At 43.4% G+C, this 20,816-nt stretch overlaps 1 protein-coding gene across 1 annotated transcript in view; it reads left to right on the top strand.

Moving 5' to 3' along the window:
- Positions 1–20,497, top strand: part of LOC134980891 (serine/arginine-rich splicing factor 5-like) — a 66,735-nt gene extending 46,238 nt beyond the window's left edge. Inside the window, exons 5-9 of the mRNA XM_063947900.1 lie at positions 2,547–2,666; positions 3,991–4,060; positions 10,177–10,250; positions 11,124–11,234; positions 19,136–20,497. Of these exons, the coding sequence (XP_063803970.1) occupies positions 2,547–2,666; positions 3,991–4,060; positions 10,177–10,250; positions 11,124–11,234; positions 19,136–19,349 (589 nt within the window). The 3' untranslated portion in view covers positions 19,350–20,497. The remainder of the gene's footprint in view (positions 1–2,546; positions 2,667–3,990; positions 4,061–10,176; positions 10,251–11,123; positions 11,235–19,135) is intronic.
- Positions 20,498–20,816: the final 319 nt, after the last annotated feature.

The following is a 20,816-nucleotide window of genomic DNA, read 5'->3' as shown; positions in this document are numbered from 1 at the left end:
CTAAAGCTTTAGCCTGTTGGTGCTTGGATCAAGATCCATCTCTACACGCCGATATTATTCCCTGTGAATCCAATGTACTTTGCAGAAAGAGATTTAACAATGGTAAGTCTACCATAAATCTCCTTATTTGAGTACAGGTCGGATATCCGGATACCCATTAACCTAACTATTCCAAAAACCGGTATATTTCAGCCCTGTAGTGATAGCGTCATGCCGTTTGAGAACTTCTGCCGTAGACTCTGAGCGGCCATTTTCTACTTGCTGGAAGGAACTACGCCCTGTGTTTCACATTACATTCTGCCAGTTGCTTTTTCTTAAATTGTGTGTCTGACCCTTTGAAAAAGTAGAAAGTCTCTTTGGGTTATTTTTCAAGTTTATTCTACAAGAAGTAGAAACAGTAGACTGTCACTGTGCTGTGTTCCAGACAGTCTGAGAAAACAGCATAGCTAAGATGCTCGGGTTTTGTTTTTCCCTTGTAATACACCACAAATGGGAGAATTCTACAGTAGCTTGAGCACTGGTCCAATGATAGTTAGGTGGCTGAGGATTCTTCTTGTGAGTACAGTGTTGCTCCCACTCTGCTGTGTCTCTCCCTCCCAACCCCCATTCTCCAAGTTGCTGTTCCTCCCTGCTCCCAGCACACATTCTCTCAGTCTGATACTCCTCTGTAATTTAAACTCTCTGCTTTTTCAAATGTGACACAAATGGTCCAGGGTTAGGTTTGGGTGGGCTTAACTTGGTGACCAATGGGCTTTCTTCACTCTTTAAAGCCCACACAAAGCTATCCTGTCCGTGGACCACTTATAGTGGTCCAGGAAAATGTAAAAGGCGGGCATAGTTAACACAATTAAAGTATCTTTCCACATAAGTTTATGCGCCTGCACAGAAGTGGGAGCAGGCACGGTCTGTAGTCTATAGAATCTTGTCCCCAAACACCTGTAGACAAACATGCATTCCTCTAATGTAGTGAACTGGGGGGGCTTTTTGAGAATCAATTTTGTTTTTGAATTTTAATGGAAATATACTACTGTTCTATCATATAAAAGCCCGTAAATAGGTTTAACATTAGACCTTGCCTAGCTCTCTAGCTCAATTAGGTGAGCTGTAAGTGCAATAAAAAAAAAGTTATGAAAAATTACAGCTTTATAGGCATATAACTTCAAAACCGTTGAACATATCGGCCTAAGATTTGGGGGTTTCTTTACACCCATGGCAGCATTTATTATACCACATTTCCTCACAGTCTGAAACTGTGTTGATTTGGTGTGGAATAACCTTCCGATGCATTTTGGAGGGCATGAAATTGAAACTTTGCTTACTCTGGGGCCAAATGTATTTAGCCCTTTATTTCCTGGAGCCTGAGAGATAGTTATTATATTTATAGCAGCAATTACTTAAAAGGCAAAACCAACTTGGTTTTCCCTTTTTTTTTTTTTTTTAATAACTAAAATAAGTTCATGCATGAAATCTAATGACTCTTGCAGTGCTCGCAAGATATGTGCTCTCAGAGACCCCATGCTGGTGTTAGTGTAAGCATAACTGAAGTATAGCTCACTTACTGTATATACCGTGCTGGCCAGTAGCTGGGAGTAGTGATTCATGATCTGCTGTGCCCCGGACTACCTTAGCTTATGGTGAGGCGATGTCTGGCAAAGGTCATACCTATTATATTCTGTTTATATTAAAATTAAATACATGACCACTAACACATTAGAGCCGCTATACAGAAATCCACTGCATTTTCACTCTCTAGAAAATTACATAGAAATTATCCTGATGACAGGGCTCCGTCCCCGAAACGTCGATTAAAAAGAGCACTTTTTCACTACTGTGCAAGCCTCCAAGTGCCTCCCCACTCCTTTCCCACAGTACTGCCCAAAGTTCTATCTGCCCCTACCCCCTCCTTACCTGTCCTCTTCCCCCCACCCCCCCCCCATATTATGTGATGGAACCCAGAAATAGTGACGTAGGACCCCAATATTTTTTAAAGTGAGGGGTCGCTGAGACCGACTTATTTATTTTTGCTAAGAGTGATCATTGCTCCTGCTGGAATCATGCTGGTTCCTGGGGACTATTTTGCCCCTGGTCTCTGTGCTGGTGGTTCTTTAACCCCTATCTGTCTCATTATCAGTATGAGATCCCGACAGTCCGGAGACCAATGCCAGGGTCCTGACCGCCTGGATCCCGGCTGTAACGCAGCGTGTCCCCTCGCGGCTTGCTGCACTCGCCACGCTTCGGGTCCAGTGGCGACCTACTCTGGTGGTGGCTTGGACCACCGCCCAAGTCAGGGAAACCAGCTGGCTGTCAGTATTCCGACCGCCTGTATTGCAGCTTGTGTCGGGATTCCGGCGTCGGTATATTGACCTCGGTTAGTGTCTAACATGTTGGAGGTGGCATGGCTTATATTCATTATTTCTGTGTTCTCCAGGCTACTGGAAGGGAAGTGTTTTGTGCCAACCCCCTTTTCATAAAAACCTAAATTCTGCTCAAGTGAATTTGCTGTCCAAAATGTGCTAACTAAATTGACTTTTCTTACATTAATCCAGAGTCACAATAGAGCATGCTAGAAATCGCAGAGGAAGAGGAGGCATGATGGGAGGCGGAGGTGGAGGTGGTCGTTATCCAATGCGCTTTGGCTATCGCCAGTCAAATAGTGGTGGACCCAGGTAATGCGACTGTTCAACAGTATATTTCTTTATATCTGTGCTTGTTAATGAGATACTCTTCTAGCCCCTAAAGTCGTTTTTCATATGTTTTCCCAAGCTGTTCTTGAAACCAGTTTTTCCATACCTATTATTTAGAACAGTGGTTCCCAAACATTGGGGCAGATGTATTGACCTGGAGAAGGCATAAGGAAGTGATAAACCAGTGATAAATGCAAGGTGATAAATGCACCAGCCAATCAGCTCCAATATGTAAATTAACAGGTGCTGGTTGGCTGGTGCATTAATCACCTTGCATTTATCACTGGTTTATCACTTCCTTATGCCTTCTCCAGGTTAATACATCTGCACCTCTGTCCTTAAGGACCCCCAGCAATTCACGTTTTCCAGGTCTCCTCACAGAATCTCACAAGTGAAATAATTAGCTCCACCTGTGGATCTTTGAAAATGTGTCGGTGAGTAATGAATATATCTGTGCACTTGCTGGGTGACCTGAAAAACATGAAACTTTTGGTGGTTCTTGAGGACTGAGTTTGGAAACCACTGATTTAGAATCTTCAGATTGAGTCTTTTTGAACACTATGTGAACCAGTTTGGTACAGGGATACTAGGGTCCTGGAGATATTATTGTTTACTACCAAATTACCCAGCTTTCCTTTTGACATGCTATAATTGACTGCTTCCCTTGAGCTGGAATTTTTTTAACTTGGGTGCGTGGCGATCATAATGGTATAGTGATCCTGCTAGAATGCAGGCATAGCGATGTGGTGTGAGGGCCTTCGGAGCTCGTACTTTAAAAAAAGAAAAAAAAAAAAAAGGCAGTGTCCTGCCGGCCGTCGACGTTGCTAATGGGGGTGTGTGCTGGGCTTCCCCCAAGCTCTCCATTTAACACTGCTAACTCTAACATAACCCCTACGTTCCACAAGCATATCATCTAAAAAAGGTGCATTTAGGCACGACAAGTGCAATAAGTAATGGGTGTCCGGCCTATCTGTAGAACAATTGGGTGCCCATCACTTGCACTTGCCCAAAAACAATTGAATCCCCCTCCAAAAGAATGTAAAGCAGAGACCTATGGTTGATCTTATGATCAATAGTAATCTATTGGTATCGGATATTAAATAATGGTGGATACCGGGGCAGATGTATTAAGCCGGGAGAAGTGATAAATGCAAGGTGATAAACGCACCAGCCAATCAGCTCCAATATGTAAATCTACAGTTAGGAGCTGATTGGCTTGTGCATTATCACCTTGCACTTATTGCTGCTATTTTTGTACTGCAAATAATGTTGTTGCTCTTTTTTTTTTTTTTTTTTTGGTCCTCAGGTATGGACCCCCGGTTCGTACTGAGCATAGAATAATCGTTGAAAACCTCTCCTCCCGTGTCAGTTGGCAGGTGAGCATTTATCAGATGTTTAAAGCTAATACGTATGTAAAACTGTTTTTGACGTTTTATTCTTGCATAATAGTGATTGGAGGTGAAGCTGCATTTGAAACTTGATAAACATAAACGTAAATGCAGAGCAAACTAAAATGTTTATTTATTTGTGGCTGTCTTTTATAAGTAACATAAATAAGTCTTCCTCTTTCTATTGACTGTATGAAATCCCCCTCCTCTAACAAGAATACCATAGTATGGGCCTATTTGCCCTGTTAATCTTGGTACATGCCTACAGCCGGGACTACTTTTGATCCCATTCAGCAATGCCTCACGCAGTCCATAGCAGGAGAAGCCTGACATAGGGGCTCCATGTTGTCATTCCCATTCTTAGTCCATAAAGAACACTAACAGTCCTTGTTTTAGTGCTATCCATGTTTGAACACAGGTGTCGCAATTAGTACCTCCAGGTATTTTGATTTAACCATCTTTGCTGACGCCTGGATATCCCTAAAACCTGCACTGTTATTGTGCCTTGAGGACTGAGTTTTGGAATGCCTGCACTATTTCAGCTCTTTCCTGCTGTAAAGAATGCGACTGTGACCTCACTAAATAAAGTAAATGGTTGAGATCCGAGGAAAGAGGAACCCCACCAAATTTCTATTTTGTAGAGCAGTGCATTAGATCTTGGACAATGCCTTTTTTTTTTTTTTCTTTTTTTAAGCCTAAATTAATGTTTGGAAAGTGCATTACCTTATCTGCTGCTCATTACACATATTGGTACCATTGTATACCTGTCTAACCTTAATGTACAGCTTCTATGATCATATCTTACGGTGCTTTGCGCTTTAGTGGAGTGGTAATCTTGGAAAGGTTTCATATGAGTGGATGACACCATGCAGGAACGCTGTAATACTACGAACATCAGTTGGGTATCCACTGGTGTAATTCCATTCATTCTTACTGCTCACTCCAGCCTAATCGCAGCTCAAATGTCACTGCTTCTTACATTCTATGTAAATATGTGCTTTGTCCACATGTTTACATTACCATGGTTTTTTTTTTTTTTTCTTTCTCCTTGGAGCAGTGCAGCCTTTATGGTACCAATGTAAAATTGGCTTATGTTGGCTAATACAATTTACAGAATCTTCTTTGAACTCTGTACTGTACGGAAGTAACCTGTAATATTAGTCAATGTAGCATGACCTGTGTTTGTGACCAATCTGGTAGGTTCAAGTACATCACATGTGCTAAACAGGCTTTGTTCCGCTTCACATTTTACCCAACTTGAAAATGTTTGGCAATGTCAGAATGATGGTACTATGAGCTTTAGATATTTTAGACCTTAACGAATGATGGCTTTTCTGAGTGTATAGCTGCATTAGCTGTACATCAAGGGAGATTTCCCTGTTCTTATAAGGTATTTGAAAATAAAAAATAACCCATAACTTTTAAAATATATATGCTTATGATTTTCAGCCAGTCAAACAAGAACATATTCATTGTTTTGCTTTGTTTGATGTGGAATATTTGCTAATTTAATGTATTTAATATCAATACCAGAAGCATATGAAGGCGTCTGGTATTGATATTGGTGTTTATATATTTTGGACCTTTTTTTTTTTTTTTTGTATCATTTGTAGGCGGGAATCCAATTAGGGTTTATGGTGCTGAGAAAAGATCCTGGTTTCACACACTGTGCTATCAAATTAAACAGTCTTTTCCTCTATTACGTTAAACAGCCTTTAACCCGTGCGTTAAACCCCAGATTAACGTGCGCCAACACATTGATTTTATATAAAATGTGGAATCCCTTGTGTTTTCTTTATGTATTAAACACTAGAAGGCGCCTCTTATGGCAGACTTTTTCTTGCAGTCCCTGAAGCTGTAAAGAAAATTGCACCTCTGTTTAACACGCAGGGTAAACCCCACTAATTGAATTGGTCAGTGTTGGAAAATAGCCAATTGGATTCCACACGCAGGATTCTGCACACTTGCAAAATATTTGACTGTCCATTGATTGTAATGTATTGAATAGCAAGTCTAGACAAGTCCTAGAGGGCGAAAGGTGATGGCATATGGCCGTCACTGTAAGGGTTGTGACGTGAGTTTTTAGTTTATTTCTCAGTGAACACAAGTCTCCTAAATAAGTCTGGCTCCTAATTTGTACATTTTATATAATTTTTGTTGAATAACCTGTCAGAGTTGTACAACTGTTGAAGTCCTTAACAATGACATTTCAGATAATGTGTTCTGAGGGTGTATCAGTTGTGTGGTGTTTTTATTTTTTATTTTTTTAGAAACTCTTTAAAAGAGTTGTTTTTGCAGGTATTTCTTGCATCAGGCCCTACTGTCAGTGCAGATGACTATGATGTCTGTCCCTTCGGCACAGAGGGGAAAAACAATCCATAGAATAGTAGTTTAAATATTGAAAACGACTCCAAGCTTTATAAGCCCTTACTACAAGAAGAAGCCTTCACTCTTCTTTTCCCTGCTTAGGAGGAAGGTCTAGCACTGCCAATATGTTTTAGTTATAATTTTTCTTTTATGGCAGTGTCTTTCACTTTAGAATTAGTACTCCTAAACCCTTCTTACTGCTTAATCTGTAATTTGGCACTGTGATTACCCATACCTCCCAACTGTCCCGGTTTTCGCGGGACTGTCCCGCTGTCCCATCCGTGGGCCACAGTGTCCCGCGGTGGGGGGGGGGGGGAGGGGGGGCAGTTGGGAGGCTCTGTCAATCGCTGCTCTGCTTAGCAGAGCAGCGGTGAATAGACGTCTATTCAGTGGAGGGAGAGGGAGCATGCCAGCTGCTCACAGAGCTCTGGGCATGCCCCCTCAGTGACGAAAAAACAGGGGCGTGGCTCGCGATCGAGCACCCCCCTCAAAGCCACACCCCCTTTTCCATAGGCCACACCACCTCGGGAGCGCGCACAGCTTCCCGCTCCACAAGAACAGAAAGTTGGGAGGTATGGATTACCGTATATACTCAAGTATAAGCCGACTTTTTCAGCACATTTTGCTGAAAAAGTCCCCCTCCGCTTATACTCGAGTCAGCACCCCGCAGCTCCACGGCTGCAGCAGACGCCGCGGGCTGTGTGGGCGTCCGCTGCAGCAGGCTCCAGGGCCAGACACTAGAGGTCATTATTGACCTCTAGTGTCTGTGCGGCGCTGCTATGGGAGAGACGTCATGACGTCCTCTCCCGTAGAGAAGAGCGGGCGGCCAGACGGACGGAGCAGCAGAAGAAGCAGGAGCGGCGCAGTGGTAAGTATTATTTTTATTATTTTGTGTGTGATTGTAAATGGCAACAGGGGGCACAATTACTGGGGGCAAAGAAAGAGGGGGCACAAGTACTGGGGGCAAAGCAACAGGGGGGCATGTTTTTATCTGGCACTGTGTGGGGATATCTGTCACTGGCGGTATATGTGGCACTGGGGGCACAGCCTTAGCAACAAGCATAACACCTACCGCATGAAAACCCCTGGCACCGTGCATTTTCTAGGCTTATACTCGAGTCAATAATTTTTCCTAGTTTTTTGTGGTAAAATTAGGTGCCTCCGCTTATATTCGGGTCGACTTATACTCAAGTATATACGGTACCTCTCATGGGATGGCCTTCAAGCCCTGGGGCCAGAAGACTTCAGGGACTGTTTTATCCTTGGAGACTGTTCTCTGCGTAACTTGCATTGATATCGAACTATTGAGGTTGCTAAACTGCACTTGAAGCAGTTTATCCTCAGATGGAGAAAACTGTTCTGTAGGCAGATGATTCATTCTACTGCCCTGCCCTCCCACACACGCTGCCTCATCATTACCACTCCAGAAAATAAACTTCTACAAAAACACTAAACTGCCGGTAACTCGTGTATTAAAGCTGACCTTTTCTGTCATTGGCTTCAAACCAGACTAAAGGATCCTTTGGAGGTACCAAAAGAAAAAATCTCAAGCTTTTCATGCGTTTTAAATATATTGCACATCTGAGTAGAAATGGAGATGAAACCTTGGTAGATTTACCCAATTTTACCAGTATTTGTAGAATTTGCTGCTATCTAGGAGAAGACAAGAGTGGATTTTGTCTGTTTTAAAGTGCAGACCCTTGTTCCATCTTAGATCAACCGTATGCAGAGACCTCTTGGGTCAGTGTAATAAAACTTCTCTTTGCAGAACCTTTTTCAGGTTTTCTATGACCCTCAGACTGGCCACATCACTCACTAGTAGGCATTTTAGTGTCTAGAATCCCTGTAACTGGATTTCCTCACCTGATCCTGCTGAATGCGGATATTAATTTTAGCAGTCTTCTTTCTATCCGCATGGCTTACAGCTATTCACTTGGCTGCACGTGCAATAAAAGCACACTATCTTTACACCCAAGGTATGTATGTTAGCATTATTAAAAACTCCCCAAGAGCAAAATTTCTCTATGCTTTGCCAGATTTCACCTGTTTTGGTGGTAATTTGAAACTACTCCTGGTCAGTGGGATATAAATGAGAAGACCATAATATAAGGAGTTTTATAGATGCCAATCGGGTCAATAGACTATACTTTATTACTTTCAGGAACAAATCAGATCCTCAGGTTGACTTGGTCCAGCAAGAAATAATCTTGGTAACGTGCATAAAACTGTCAGAGCCAAAACTAGAGACGTGCAGTATTTTGTTGAAGGTAGGCTTCTGTAGTTCCAAGATTGTTCACCGTGTCTGATCACTTTCATTACTATATATCTGGGGGGAGGAGGGCAGTAGGATCCAATTAACATGGGTATGCACTGTAACGTGTGTCCTTTTTTTTTTTTTTTTTTTTTTTTTTTTTTTTTTTTTTAAATCCTAGTGTTCAGAGTCCATCCATACTTTAAGACTTGTCGACATTTCAAGTCACCTACACTGACGTAGGGGCTGTTCCAAGGAGTGTTTTTTTTTTTTTTTTTAACTTATCGTTAAGTAGTTTTCTTGGAGGTCTTAATGTCCGTACAGTACGGTCTTTTCAGGGCTTTTATTTTAAAATTTGTGACTCCCAGTTCTTGGGTTTATTAGTCAAACTGGTAGGCTACTTCCTGTAGCAGTGCAGCCTAGAGTTTGGAGAATTGAAGCTACATTCTATGGATTGTCTTGACCCCTATTGTTGAAGGAACAGACACTGCAGTCATCTGCACTAACATTTACAGGCGTCCTAGGAAAGGATTTAACGGTAAGTGGAAAGCAAAAACCCTAGTTGTCCAATTGTTTAAAAAAAAAAAAAAAAAAAAAAGATTAAGTTGCTCATCATACTTTTGTATAAAAATATACTGATATTAATCCATCCTATGTTGTAGTTTAATTATTTTTTTTTCACAATCGTATATCTAACCACGTGCATTTTGAACCTCTTTTAACAGCCTTTCTTTGGGTTAAGCCTCGTTTCTCTTGTGTGGAGGAGTGCCCAAGAGTTATTGGTTTGCTAATGGCTGAAATTCTAGGGCTGGGCCTGTTCTGAAGTTTCCTTTTGGTTCCTATCACCCTCCCGCTTTGCCGATCTAGATCTTGGTTTGCCCAGATTTGAGCAAGAGTGGCTAGCTCAGGTCAGCTTCAGGTTCTCTAGCCACTTCCAGTGATTGCATCCAGTGGTTTCAGGGTTAACATCACTCACTTACAGAGATTCTGGTGCTCTCCTGCCGCCTTCAATGTAAGTGAGTTGCTCACAAGGTCATCTAGGTTATGGACCAGCGACTCTTTGCTTAAGGTACCTCCGACCACTGGTTGTGTGTTGTGGTAAGTAAATTGGGTTTGAAATAATATAATGCCAAATGATAAACTGAGAAAATAGTTCAGTATATGTAGCAGTGAGGTTGTTACATATAGAGTAATCCACTTTGTTTATCATATCATTACCATATGTTTGTGTTCCTAATGTAAAAACAGTACAATCTGTTTTAAGTGTTTTAACTTGCTTCTCCTGTGCTTACACTGCAAACACGTAATGCATCTGCGTAATATATTATGTAGTTCAGTTTTCATACATGACACTAACACTGATTTATCCTAGGATTTTTAGTTAAAACAAAGTTCCTGTCAGCTCAGAATCAATATTTGATGCTTTTTATATAAAAAGCATGACTGCGCAATGTTTGTAACGTTAACAAGCAGTCATTTGTTCCAGGATCTGAAGGATTTCATGAGAAAAGCTGGAGAGGTAACTTACGTGGATGCACACAGGAGTAACCGAAATGAAGGGTATGTTTTTTCAGTATTAATATTGTTGTGATAACTGTTAGAATTGACGACCCTTTGCTATAAGGAATAAAATACCCTTCACAATGAATGTATGTTCCTCTCCACTAAACTATGCAGGAAAAGACCTGTTTCAAGTGCAGTAAGAAGGCAGCAGTCTTCTGACCTGCTCTGTAGATTTTCCAATCCAAATTGAGTTTGGTTTAAAATAATTGTCTGCTGCCTCATGTCTTCATTAAGGTCTGAGAACTCCGTTACTTGGGGGATGACTCGATTGATGGCGAGGCCCATGATCTAGTGTGTGCATATGCCGCACTTATGGTAGTCCTTTAATATGCTCCCCTATGAAGCGACAAACAAAATAAATATACTGTTGGTGGCATTCAAATGCGGTTGCAACAGCATGTTCTGAGAGTTGCGTTGTTACCAGGTGTACATGCCAATCCTATTTAATATCTGGCAAAATAAAAAAAATCAAATAGTTGGACATTCCACATTCAGGTGTTTTTTTGTTTTTTTTTTTTTTATCGGTGCAGTGATAAATAACCAGGTAGTATATAACTTTCATATCTGTAGACGATGTTTACAAACACGAGATGCATTTCAGTGGTTATATGTAGAAGTGCACGTTCACATGCGGAGATGGGGGTTTATAAATGTTTTCCAGGCCACCTGTTAGTAATGAGTGCACCAACTTAGAACGCTTAGTAAACACTTTAAGGGGTTCCCAATGTTCAGAAAACTTCTGTCTCAGGTGATGACAAACTGAAACGCTGAAACCAGTAATTACCATTACCTGTATAAGGAAATTTCTGTTACCCTTACATAAAACTGTTCAAGGTTTCATGTAGATTAAACAGTAGTTTTATTTTTAAGGGTGGTGGAATTTGCATCCTATAACGATATGAAGAGTGCTATGGACAAACTGGATGGCACAGAGCTAAGTGGTCGGAAAATTAAGCTAATTGAAGACCGCAAAAAACACAGGTACGTAGGAACGGCAATGTTGCTGGGAGCGGTATCGTAACATTTCTCTGTTATGAATGTATTTCCTAATAGTGTAAATAGTGAAAATGAATATCCACCAATTAAGCAGGTTCATGTGTAATTTGCAGTAAGTGAAATAGTTTTGATTCGGCAGAATTGTGCGGTATGTAAAATAACCGCTTTTTTCTCATTCTATTCCACTTCTGCATATGCATAACACTGGAGGCATGTGCCAGGGAATGTATTCAGTGACTTCTCTACAACGGGGTATCTATCCCACCCCTTGCTGCAATATACATTGGGGCGTTCTCTGATACTAGGGGGAAAGTCTATGGCATTTCCTACTAAACAAGTTCTCATAACCACTAACTGGCGTTACAAATAATATAAGTGTATTGCAAGAAAGTCCTTTTTACTTTTTAGCTGACGTTTGTTAAAATCATTGAAATTTCTCTGACGTCCTAGTGGATGCTGGGGACTCCGTAAGGACCATGGGGAATAGCGGCTCCGCAGGAGACTGGGCACAAAAGTAAAGCTTTAGAACTACCTGGTGTGCACTGGCTCCTCCCCCTATGACCCTCCTCCAAGCCTCAGTTAGATTTTTGTGCCCGAACGAGAAGGGTGCACACTAGGTGGCTCTCCTGAGCTGCTTAGTGAAAAGTTTAGTTTTAGGTTTTTTATGTTCAGTGAGACCTGCTGGCAACAGGCTCACTGCATCGAGGGACTAAGGGGAGAAGAAGCTAACTCACCTGCGTGCAGAGTGGATTGGGCTTCTTAGGCTACTGGACATTAGCTCCAGAGGGACCGATCACAGGCCCAGCCATGGATAGGTCCCAGAGCCGCGCCGCCGGCCCCCTTACAGAGCCAGAAGACAGAAGAGGTCCGGAAAATCGGCGGCAGAAGACGTCCTGTCTTCAACAAGGTAGCGCACAGCACTGCAGCTGTGCGCCATTGCTCTCAGCACACTTCACACTCCGGTCACTGAGGGTGCAGGGCGCTGGGGGGGGGCGCCCTGAGACGCAATAAAAACACCTTGGATGGCAAAAAATGCATCACATATAGCTCCTGGGCTATATGGATGAATTTAACCCCTGCCAGAATACACAGAAAAACGGGAGATAAGGCCGCCGAGAAGGGGGCGGAGCCTATCTCCTCAGCACACTGGCGCCATTTTCCCTCACAGCTCCGTTGGAGGGAAGCTCCCTGGCTCTCCCCTGCAGTCACTACACTACAGAAAGGGTTAAAAAAGAGAGGGGGGCACTAATTACGCGCAGTATTAAAAATACAGCAGCTATAAGGGGAAAAACACTTATATAAGGTTATCCCTGTGTATATATATATATATATATATATATATATAGCGCTCTGGTGTGTGCTGGCAAACTCTCCCTCTGTCTCCCCAAAGGGCTAGTGGGGTCCTGTCCTCTATCAGAGCATTCCCTGTGTGTGTGCTGTGTGTCGGTACGTTTGTGTCGACATGTATGAGGAGAAAAATGATGTGGAGACGGAGCAGATTGCCTGTAATAGTGATGTCACCCCCTAGGGGGTCGACACCTGAGTGGATGAACTGTTGGAAGGAATTACGTGACAGTGTCAGCTCTGTATAAAAGACAGTGGTTGACATGAGACAGCCGGCTACTCAGCTTGTGCCTGTCCAGACGTCTCGTAGGCCGTCAGGGGCTCTAAAGCGCCCGTTACCTCAGATGGCAGATATAGACGCCGACACGGATACTGACTCCAGTGTCGACGGTGAAGAGACAAATGTGACTTCCAGTAGGGCCACACGTTACATGATTGAGGCAATGAAAAATGTTTTACACATTTCTGATAATACGAGTACCACCAAAAAGGGGTATTATGTTCGGTGAGGAAAAACTACCTGTAGTTTTCCTGAATCTGAGAAATTAAATGAGGTGTGTGATGATGTGTGGGTTTCCCCCGATAACAACTGATAATTTCTAAAATGTTATTGGCATTATATCCTTTCCCGCCAGAGGTTAGGGTGCGTTGGGAAACACCCCCTAGGGTGGATAAAGCGCTCACACGCTTGTAAGAACAAGGGCTCTACCCTCTCCTGAGATGGCCGCCCTTAAGGATCCTGCTGATAGAAAGCAGGAGGGTATCCTAAAATGTATTTACACACATACTGGTGTTATACTGCGACCAGCAATCGCCTCAGCCTGGATGTGCAGTGCTGGGTTGGCGTGGTCGGATTCCCTGACTGAAAATATTGATACCCTAGATAGGGACAGTATATTATTGCCTATAGAGCATTTAAAAGATGCATTTCTATATATGCGTGATGCACAGCGGAATATTTGCCGACTGGCATCAAGTCTAAGTGCGTTGTCCATTTCTGCCAGTAGAGGGTTATGGACACGACAGTGGTCAGGTGATGCGGATTCCAAACGGCATTTGGAAGTATTGCCTTATTAAGGGGAGGAGTTATTTGGGGTCGGTCTTTCAGACCTGGTGGCCACGGCAACAGCTGGGAAATCCACGTTTGTACCCCAGGTCGCCTCTCAACATAAGAAGACGCCGTATTATCAGGCGCAGTCTTTTCGTGGGCAAGCGGGCAAAAGGTTCCTCATTTCTGCCCCGTGACAGAGGGAGAGGAAAAAGGCTGCAGAAATCAGCCAGTTCCCAGGAACAGAAGCCCTCTCCCGCCTCTGCCAAGCCCTCAGTATGACGCTGGGGCTTTACAAGCAGAATCAGGCACGGTGGGGGCCCGTCTCAATGAATTTCAGCGCGCAGTGGGCTCACTCGCAAGTAGACCCCTGGATCCTTCCGGTGATATCTCAGGGGTACAAATTGGAATTCGAGACGTCTCCCCCTCACCGTTTCCTAAAGTCGGCTTTACCGATGTCTCCTTCTGACAGGGAGGCAGTTTTGGAAGCCATTCACAAGCTGTATTCCCAGCAGGTGATAATCAAGGTACCCCTCCTGCAACAGGGAACGGGGTATTATTCCACACTGTTGTGGTACCGAAGCCGGACGGCTCGGTGAGACCGATTCTAAATCTAAAATCTTGAACACTTACATACGGAGGTTCAAATTCAAGATTGAGTCACTCAGAGCAGTGATTGCGAACCTGGAAGAAGGGGACTACATCATGTCTCGGGACATCAAGGATGCTTACCTTCATGTCCCAATTTACCCTTCTCGCCAAGTGTACCTCAGGTTTATGGTACAGAACTGTCACTATCAATTTCAGATGCTGCCGTATGGATGGTCCACGGCACCCCGGGTCTTTACCAAGGTAATGGCCGAAATGATGATACTCCTTCGAAGGAAGGGAATTTTAGTTATCCCTTACTTGGACGATTCCCTGATAAGGGTAAGATCCAGGGAACAGTTGGAGGTCGGTGTAGCACTATCTCAAGTAGTGTTGAGGCAGCACGATTGGATTCTCAATATTCCAAAATGGCAGCTGATTCCGACGACTCGTCGTCTGTTCCTAGGGATGATCCTGGACACAGTCCAGAAAAAGGTGTTTCTCCCGGAGGAGAAAGTCAGGGAGTTATCCGAGCTAGTCAGGAAACTCCTAAAACCAGGCCAAGTCTCAGTACATCAATGAAAGGGTTCTGGGAAAAATGGTGGCTTCCTACGAAGCAATCCCATTCGGCAGATTCCACGCAAGAACTTTCCAGTGGGACCTGCTGGACAAATGGTCCGGGTCGCATCTTCAGATGCATCAGCGGATAACCCTGTCACCAAGCACAAGGGTGTCTCTCCTGTTGTGGTTGCAGAGTGCTCATCTTCTAGAGGGCCGCAGATTCGACATTCAGGACTGGGTCCTGGTGACCACGGATGCCAGCCTGCGAGGCTGGGGAGCAGTCACACAGGGAAGGAATTTCCAGAGCTTATGGTCAAGCCTGGAGACATCACTTCACATAAATATCCTGAAGCTAAGGGCCATTTACAATGCTCTAAGCTCAGCAAGACCTCTGCTTCAAGGTCACCCGGAGTTGATCCATTCGGACAACATCACGGCAGTCACCCACGTAAACAGACAGGGTGACACAAGAAGCAGGAGGGCAATGGCAGAAGCTGCAAGGATTCTTCGCTGGGCGGAAAATCATGTGATAGCACTGTCAGCAAGTGGGGACTTCACCCAGAAGTCTTCCACATGTTTATAAAACTCGACAAGTATTGCGCCGGGTCAAGGGACCCTCCGGCAATAGCTGTAGACGCTCTGGTAACACAGTGGGTGTACCAGTCAGTGTATGTGTTCCCTCCTCTGCCTCTCATACCCAAGGTACTGAGAATTATAAGATGGAGAGGAGTAAGCACTATATTCGGGCTCCGGATTGGCCAAGAAGGACTTGGTAACCGGAACTTCAAGAGATGCTCACGGAAGGATCCGTGGCCTCTACCTCTAAGAAGGGACCTGCTCCAGCAAGGACCCTGTCTGTTCCAAGACTTACCGCGACTGCGTTTGACGGCATGGCGGTTGAACGCCGGATCCTGAAGGAGAAAGGCATTCCGGATGAAGTCATTCCTATCCTGATCAAAGCCAGGAAAGATATAACCGCAAAACATTATCACCGCATTGGCGAAAATATGTTGCGTGGTGCGAGGCCAGTAAGGCCCAGACGGAGGAATTTTCAACTAGGTCGATTCCTACATTTCCTGCAAACAGGAGTGTCTATGGGTCTGAAATGGGGGTCCATTAAGGTTCAAATTTCGGCCCTGTCAATTTTCTTCCAAAAAGAACTAGCTTCAGTCCCTGAAGTTCAGACGTTTGTGAAAGGGGTACTGTATATACAGCCTCCTTTTGTGCCTCCAGTGGCACCTTGGGATCTAAATGTAGTTTTTGGGTTTCAAAAGTCACATTGGTTTGAACCACTTAAATATGTGGAGTTAAAATATCTCACATGGAAAGTGGTCATGCTGTTGGCCCTGGCCTGGGCCAGGTGCGTGTCAGAATTGGCGGCTTTATCCTGTAAAAGCCCTCATCTGATTTTCCATTCGGACAGGGCGGAATTGAGGACTTGTCCTCAGTTTCTCCCTAAGGTGGTTTTCAGCGTTTCACCTGAATCAACCTATTGTGGTGCCTGCGGCTACTAGGGACTTGGAGGACTCCAAGTTGCTAGACGTTGTCAGGGCCCTGGAAATATAGGTTTCCAGGACGGCTGGAGTCAGAAAATCTGACTCGTTGTTTATTCTGTATGCACCCAACAAGCCGGGTGCTCCTGCTTCTAAGCAGACTATTGCTCGTTGGATTTGTAGTACAATTCAGCTTGCACATTCTGTGGCAGGCCTGCCACAGACCAAATCTGTAAAAGCCCATTCCACAAGGAAGGTGGGCTCATCTTGGGCGGCTGCCCGAGGGGTCTCGGCTTTACAACTTTGCCGAGCAGCTACTTGGTCAGGAGCAAATACGTTTGTAAAATTCTACAAATTTGATACCCTGGCTGAGGAGGACCTGGAGTTCTCTCATTTGGTGCTGCAGAGTCATCCGCACTCTCCCGCCCGTTTGGGAGCTTTGGTATAATCCCCATGGTCCTTACGGAGTCCCCAGCATCCACTAGGACGTCAGAGAAAATAAGAATTTACTTACCGATAATTCTATTTCTCGTAGTCCGTAGTGGATGCTGGGCGCCCATCCCAAGTGCGGATTGTCTGCAATACTGGTACATAGTTATTGTTACCAAAAAAATCGGGTTATTGCTGTAGTGACCCATCTTTTCTAGAGGCTCCTCTGTTATCATGCTGTTAACTGGGTTTAGATCACAAGTTATATGGTGTGATTGGTGTGGCTGGTATGAGTCTTACCCGGGATTCAAAATCCTTCCTTATTGTGTACGCTCGTCCAGGCACAGTATCCTAACTGAGGCTTGGAGGAGGGTCATAGGGGGAGGAGCCAGTGCACACCAGGTAGTTCTAAAGCTTTACTTTTGTGCCCAGTCTCCTGCGGAGCCGCTATTCCCCATGGTCCTTACGGAGTCCCCAGCATCCACTACGGACTACGAGAAATAGAATTATCGGTAAGTAAATTCTTATTATTGCCCTTGTGATTCAGGTCTAATGTTTTTAAAGGTATAAAATAAGGTGTTAATTTTCCTCTTCGGGGATCCAAACTTTCATTGTAACAAGCCAACCATTTTTCTGGCATGCCACTGTCGTTCTAATAGACACCCTTACAAATGTTAATGGCTTCCCCAATACTTCAGTATCGCCCATTGTGTAGTCTCCCCTCCCTCATTTATTATCTATTTGCTGAGCTGCTTTGTTCATGTGAGGTTGACAATCTGCAGTCTAGAGATGCTCCAAACCCTTGGAGCAGATCTATTAACCTGGAGAAGGCATAAGGAAGTGATAAAGGCACCAGCCAATCAGCTCCAATATGTAAATTAACAGTTAGGATCTGATTGGCTGGTGCCTTTATCACTTCCTTATGCCTTCTCCAGGTTAATACATCTGCCCCCTTGTACTCTTGTTCGACCGAGCAGTGCTAACTGGAAGGTTCGCTCACCAGATGTCCAGGATTTGGTTGGGTTTGCAGGCCACACGTGGGCTCTCCAGTTTATAGATGGCTTAGTTCCCAGGAGTGGGACAAACCTGCACGCTGCCCTGAAAATCTATTCTTGTATGGCACCTAGTGCCAAGGGCTGCAAACACCTACTTTGGGTTATGTAGTAATGAATGGTCATGACCATGGTGTGTGAAAGATCTGAATGCATTAGTATGCCATGTCAATCAGTAACCACAGGGCATAATATTTCAGAATCTTTATTGTGCAATGATTAGTTCAGTAAGGAATATATATAACAATAATATGCAAAAAAAGTCCAGAAATATTTGTGAGCTCTTAACATTTGGAGATGCAGTAATAAGATAGTGAAGATTGCTGTAACTGATTTTTCTGTTGCAATAATGAAACAGATTAGACTATTGTCCTTCATGTACATGTCACCACAAGGGTTCCGCAGCACCCAATTACATAGTACATAGTGACTTACGGTTGAAGACAAGTACAGGGTAAATAAACCTAACTACATCAGTAGAAAGACACTGACATAAGTATCGGGTGACCGAAAACTGTGCTATTTGGTGCAATCGAAGATGTCTTAAAGTAAAAAGGATAAGCATATGGGGGTTGAGGGCCCTGCTCGTCAGCTTAGATTCTAAAGATGCGCTGTAAAGATTAAAACAGTGCATCCTCCTCCTGTATCTTGTGAGGCACCCTCCCCACCCTTGACTATATCGCCCGGGGCTATCCTTTTGTCTTTTCATTCGGGGCAACCCTGCTGCCGGACTCCGGATCACCTTGTCACATGATTCCCAGCCTGCATCTGCTTCCGGGACTACTGTGCTCCAGCTCCCCCATCACATGACCCCACTGCTTGGCGGGGGCACCCGGGGAGGCTAAAGAGGGGCTGATGTCTACACTGACTGAGTGCCAGCTTCCAGGCGTCCTTCCTGCCGTCCCCAGCTGCTACAGTGGCCACGGGACACTGACAGGAAGGATCACCACGGCTTATTGGGGATTTAGTTTCCACTGCCTCAGGCAGGCGACACAAAATCCCCAATAAGCGCCGGCTGTCCACGGCTTTCAGTTTCACTGAACCTGTGTTTTTGGTCGAATTTTTTTTTTTTTTTACAGGATATCCAATTGGATATCCCGAAAAAAAGTGAATTTTTTTTAAAATCTGAAACATCAGGAAAAATTGTTTCGCCCCCAATGTTTCATCGCGAGTAATTAAATACACCCCTTAGTAAGCTTTTCAAAGACTTTTACAGGTAAATGTGGTTGTATAAATAGTAGTATGGCTTATCCATGCAGTTACGCTGTACACTTTTTTTTATAGTTTATCTGTACTTAGTCTGTAAAATTCTCATTATTATCAGTCATATTTTGTAGAATAACTGACTAAAAATTTATTTTTGCCCAGTAGCAGGTCCAGGTCAAGAAGCTACTCCAGATCCCGCAGCAAGTCCAAGTCTCGCGGCTCTTCTAGATCTCCTAGGTCTGCAAGATCTGCAAGCAGGTCTCGCTCCCCCAGCCGCACACCTGAAAAGAAATACGCTCCGAAATCTGGCAGTGGAGAACCATCCCAAATCTCTCCCAAACGCCAGTCTCGATCCAGTTCTGCTGAAAGCCGTGGTTAAGACACCTGTTTGTGTAGAAATGCTGAATGAAGGTTATGTGCCCTGAGAGAGATTAGTGGGAGTGAAAGGTGGCGTTCACTGTTTTATGTAACCAAAGCGCCTGGAAAATAATCTGGCACAAAAAGGTGGCCTAATGCTTTGTTTTTGTAAATATGTGATCCGACCCTTCTGCTAGACTAAAGGATTGAAGGGAGTAATTGAACCCTGCTATGTGCATTTCTCAATTAGAACCCATTTGAGATGACTTCACTCTATAGATGGGTGAAACCTGTTCTGATACTTGTTTGATTCCCTTTTATGAAGTAAATTAAGATAATGTGTACGTAGTTTTAGTAGTAGTAGATGTTCATTTACATTGTATACTGCCCAAATGGTCAATTCTTTGTGACTAGTTTTATGTACACTTTTGCCAGTGTTGAAATACCCAGGAGAACTTGCATTTTAATGAACACATTAAAACATTTAAATAAAAAAACCACTGAGTACGAGTTAAAGGCAGGTGCACATGATTGTTACATATTGAGTTGATTTACTTACAGCGAATATTTTTGTTTTGTCTTATTTGGCTTTAGTAGGTATTTTGTGTGTGTGTGATGGATGAACCTTCAATTAAATGTCACTGAAGCAGAATTGTGATCTTTAAATATTGATTCTTCTAAATTTTCTAATCTGGAATGCAGAGTAACTTTTTTTTTAGGGTGGGTGTTATGTAGAGTAGTTCTAAAATTTCAAAATAAAGCAGTATGGATTTTTGATTTTCTTCTTTCAACCATCTGTGTTCTTTGGTTTTCAGGTGGTAGCTGATGATGATTGCTGGAAAACTAGACCAGTGGCAAATTTCCCTGGCAAATTCTCTACATATTCAAATTTAATATAGTTGCTTTTATTTTTTTCATTTTTATATGCTTTTTGTGTTGGTTAAAGGGTAGATTTTGTTTAAAACAAAGCTTGTAAGACAAACTATATTTATGTTAAGAGCATCCATGTGGAATTTGTGTTATTTAAATGCCACACTTGGTGCTCTTGTCCATCAGAGGCACCCCCATGTGGTGGATGTACTTAGTTGGACAACCTAAGCATATGGTCTTATCCACAGTCATGATTACATTCAATAAATTAAAAAATGAGGCATGGGATTCCTGCAGTTACTAACAGTCACCATTTGTGTTTTCTTGCATTTGGAACAAACGCAACTCATCTTGCTGGACGTAGAAGCCTTAAATGTGGTGCTTGTGAGAAGTTGCGTGTGGAAGTGTTGTGATTGGTGGATTTGGATGAATGGTGTGTTTGGTTATAATGATTACTAGGAGAGTGAATAACTCAAACTTACTGTTCATGAAACCATTTCCTGTTTATCTCACCTATCAAGTAAAGCACTAAGGGGGGTATTCAATTATCAGCAAAAAAAAAATTTGGTGTGAATATTTTTTGCGTCAGTCAGCCAAAAATTGCAGCAAAAACTTTTTT

The sequence above is a fragment of the Pseudophryne corroboree genome, chromosome 12 (assembly GCF_028390025.1).
Source record: "Pseudophryne corroboree isolate aPseCor3 chromosome 12, aPseCor3.hap2, whole genome shotgun sequence".
Lineage (NCBI taxonomy): Eukaryota > Metazoa > Chordata > Amphibia > Anura > Myobatrachidae > Pseudophryne > Pseudophryne corroboree.
The sequence above is the reverse complement of the archived record's forward strand: the minus strand, read 5'-3'. Positions and strand labels throughout refer to the sequence as shown.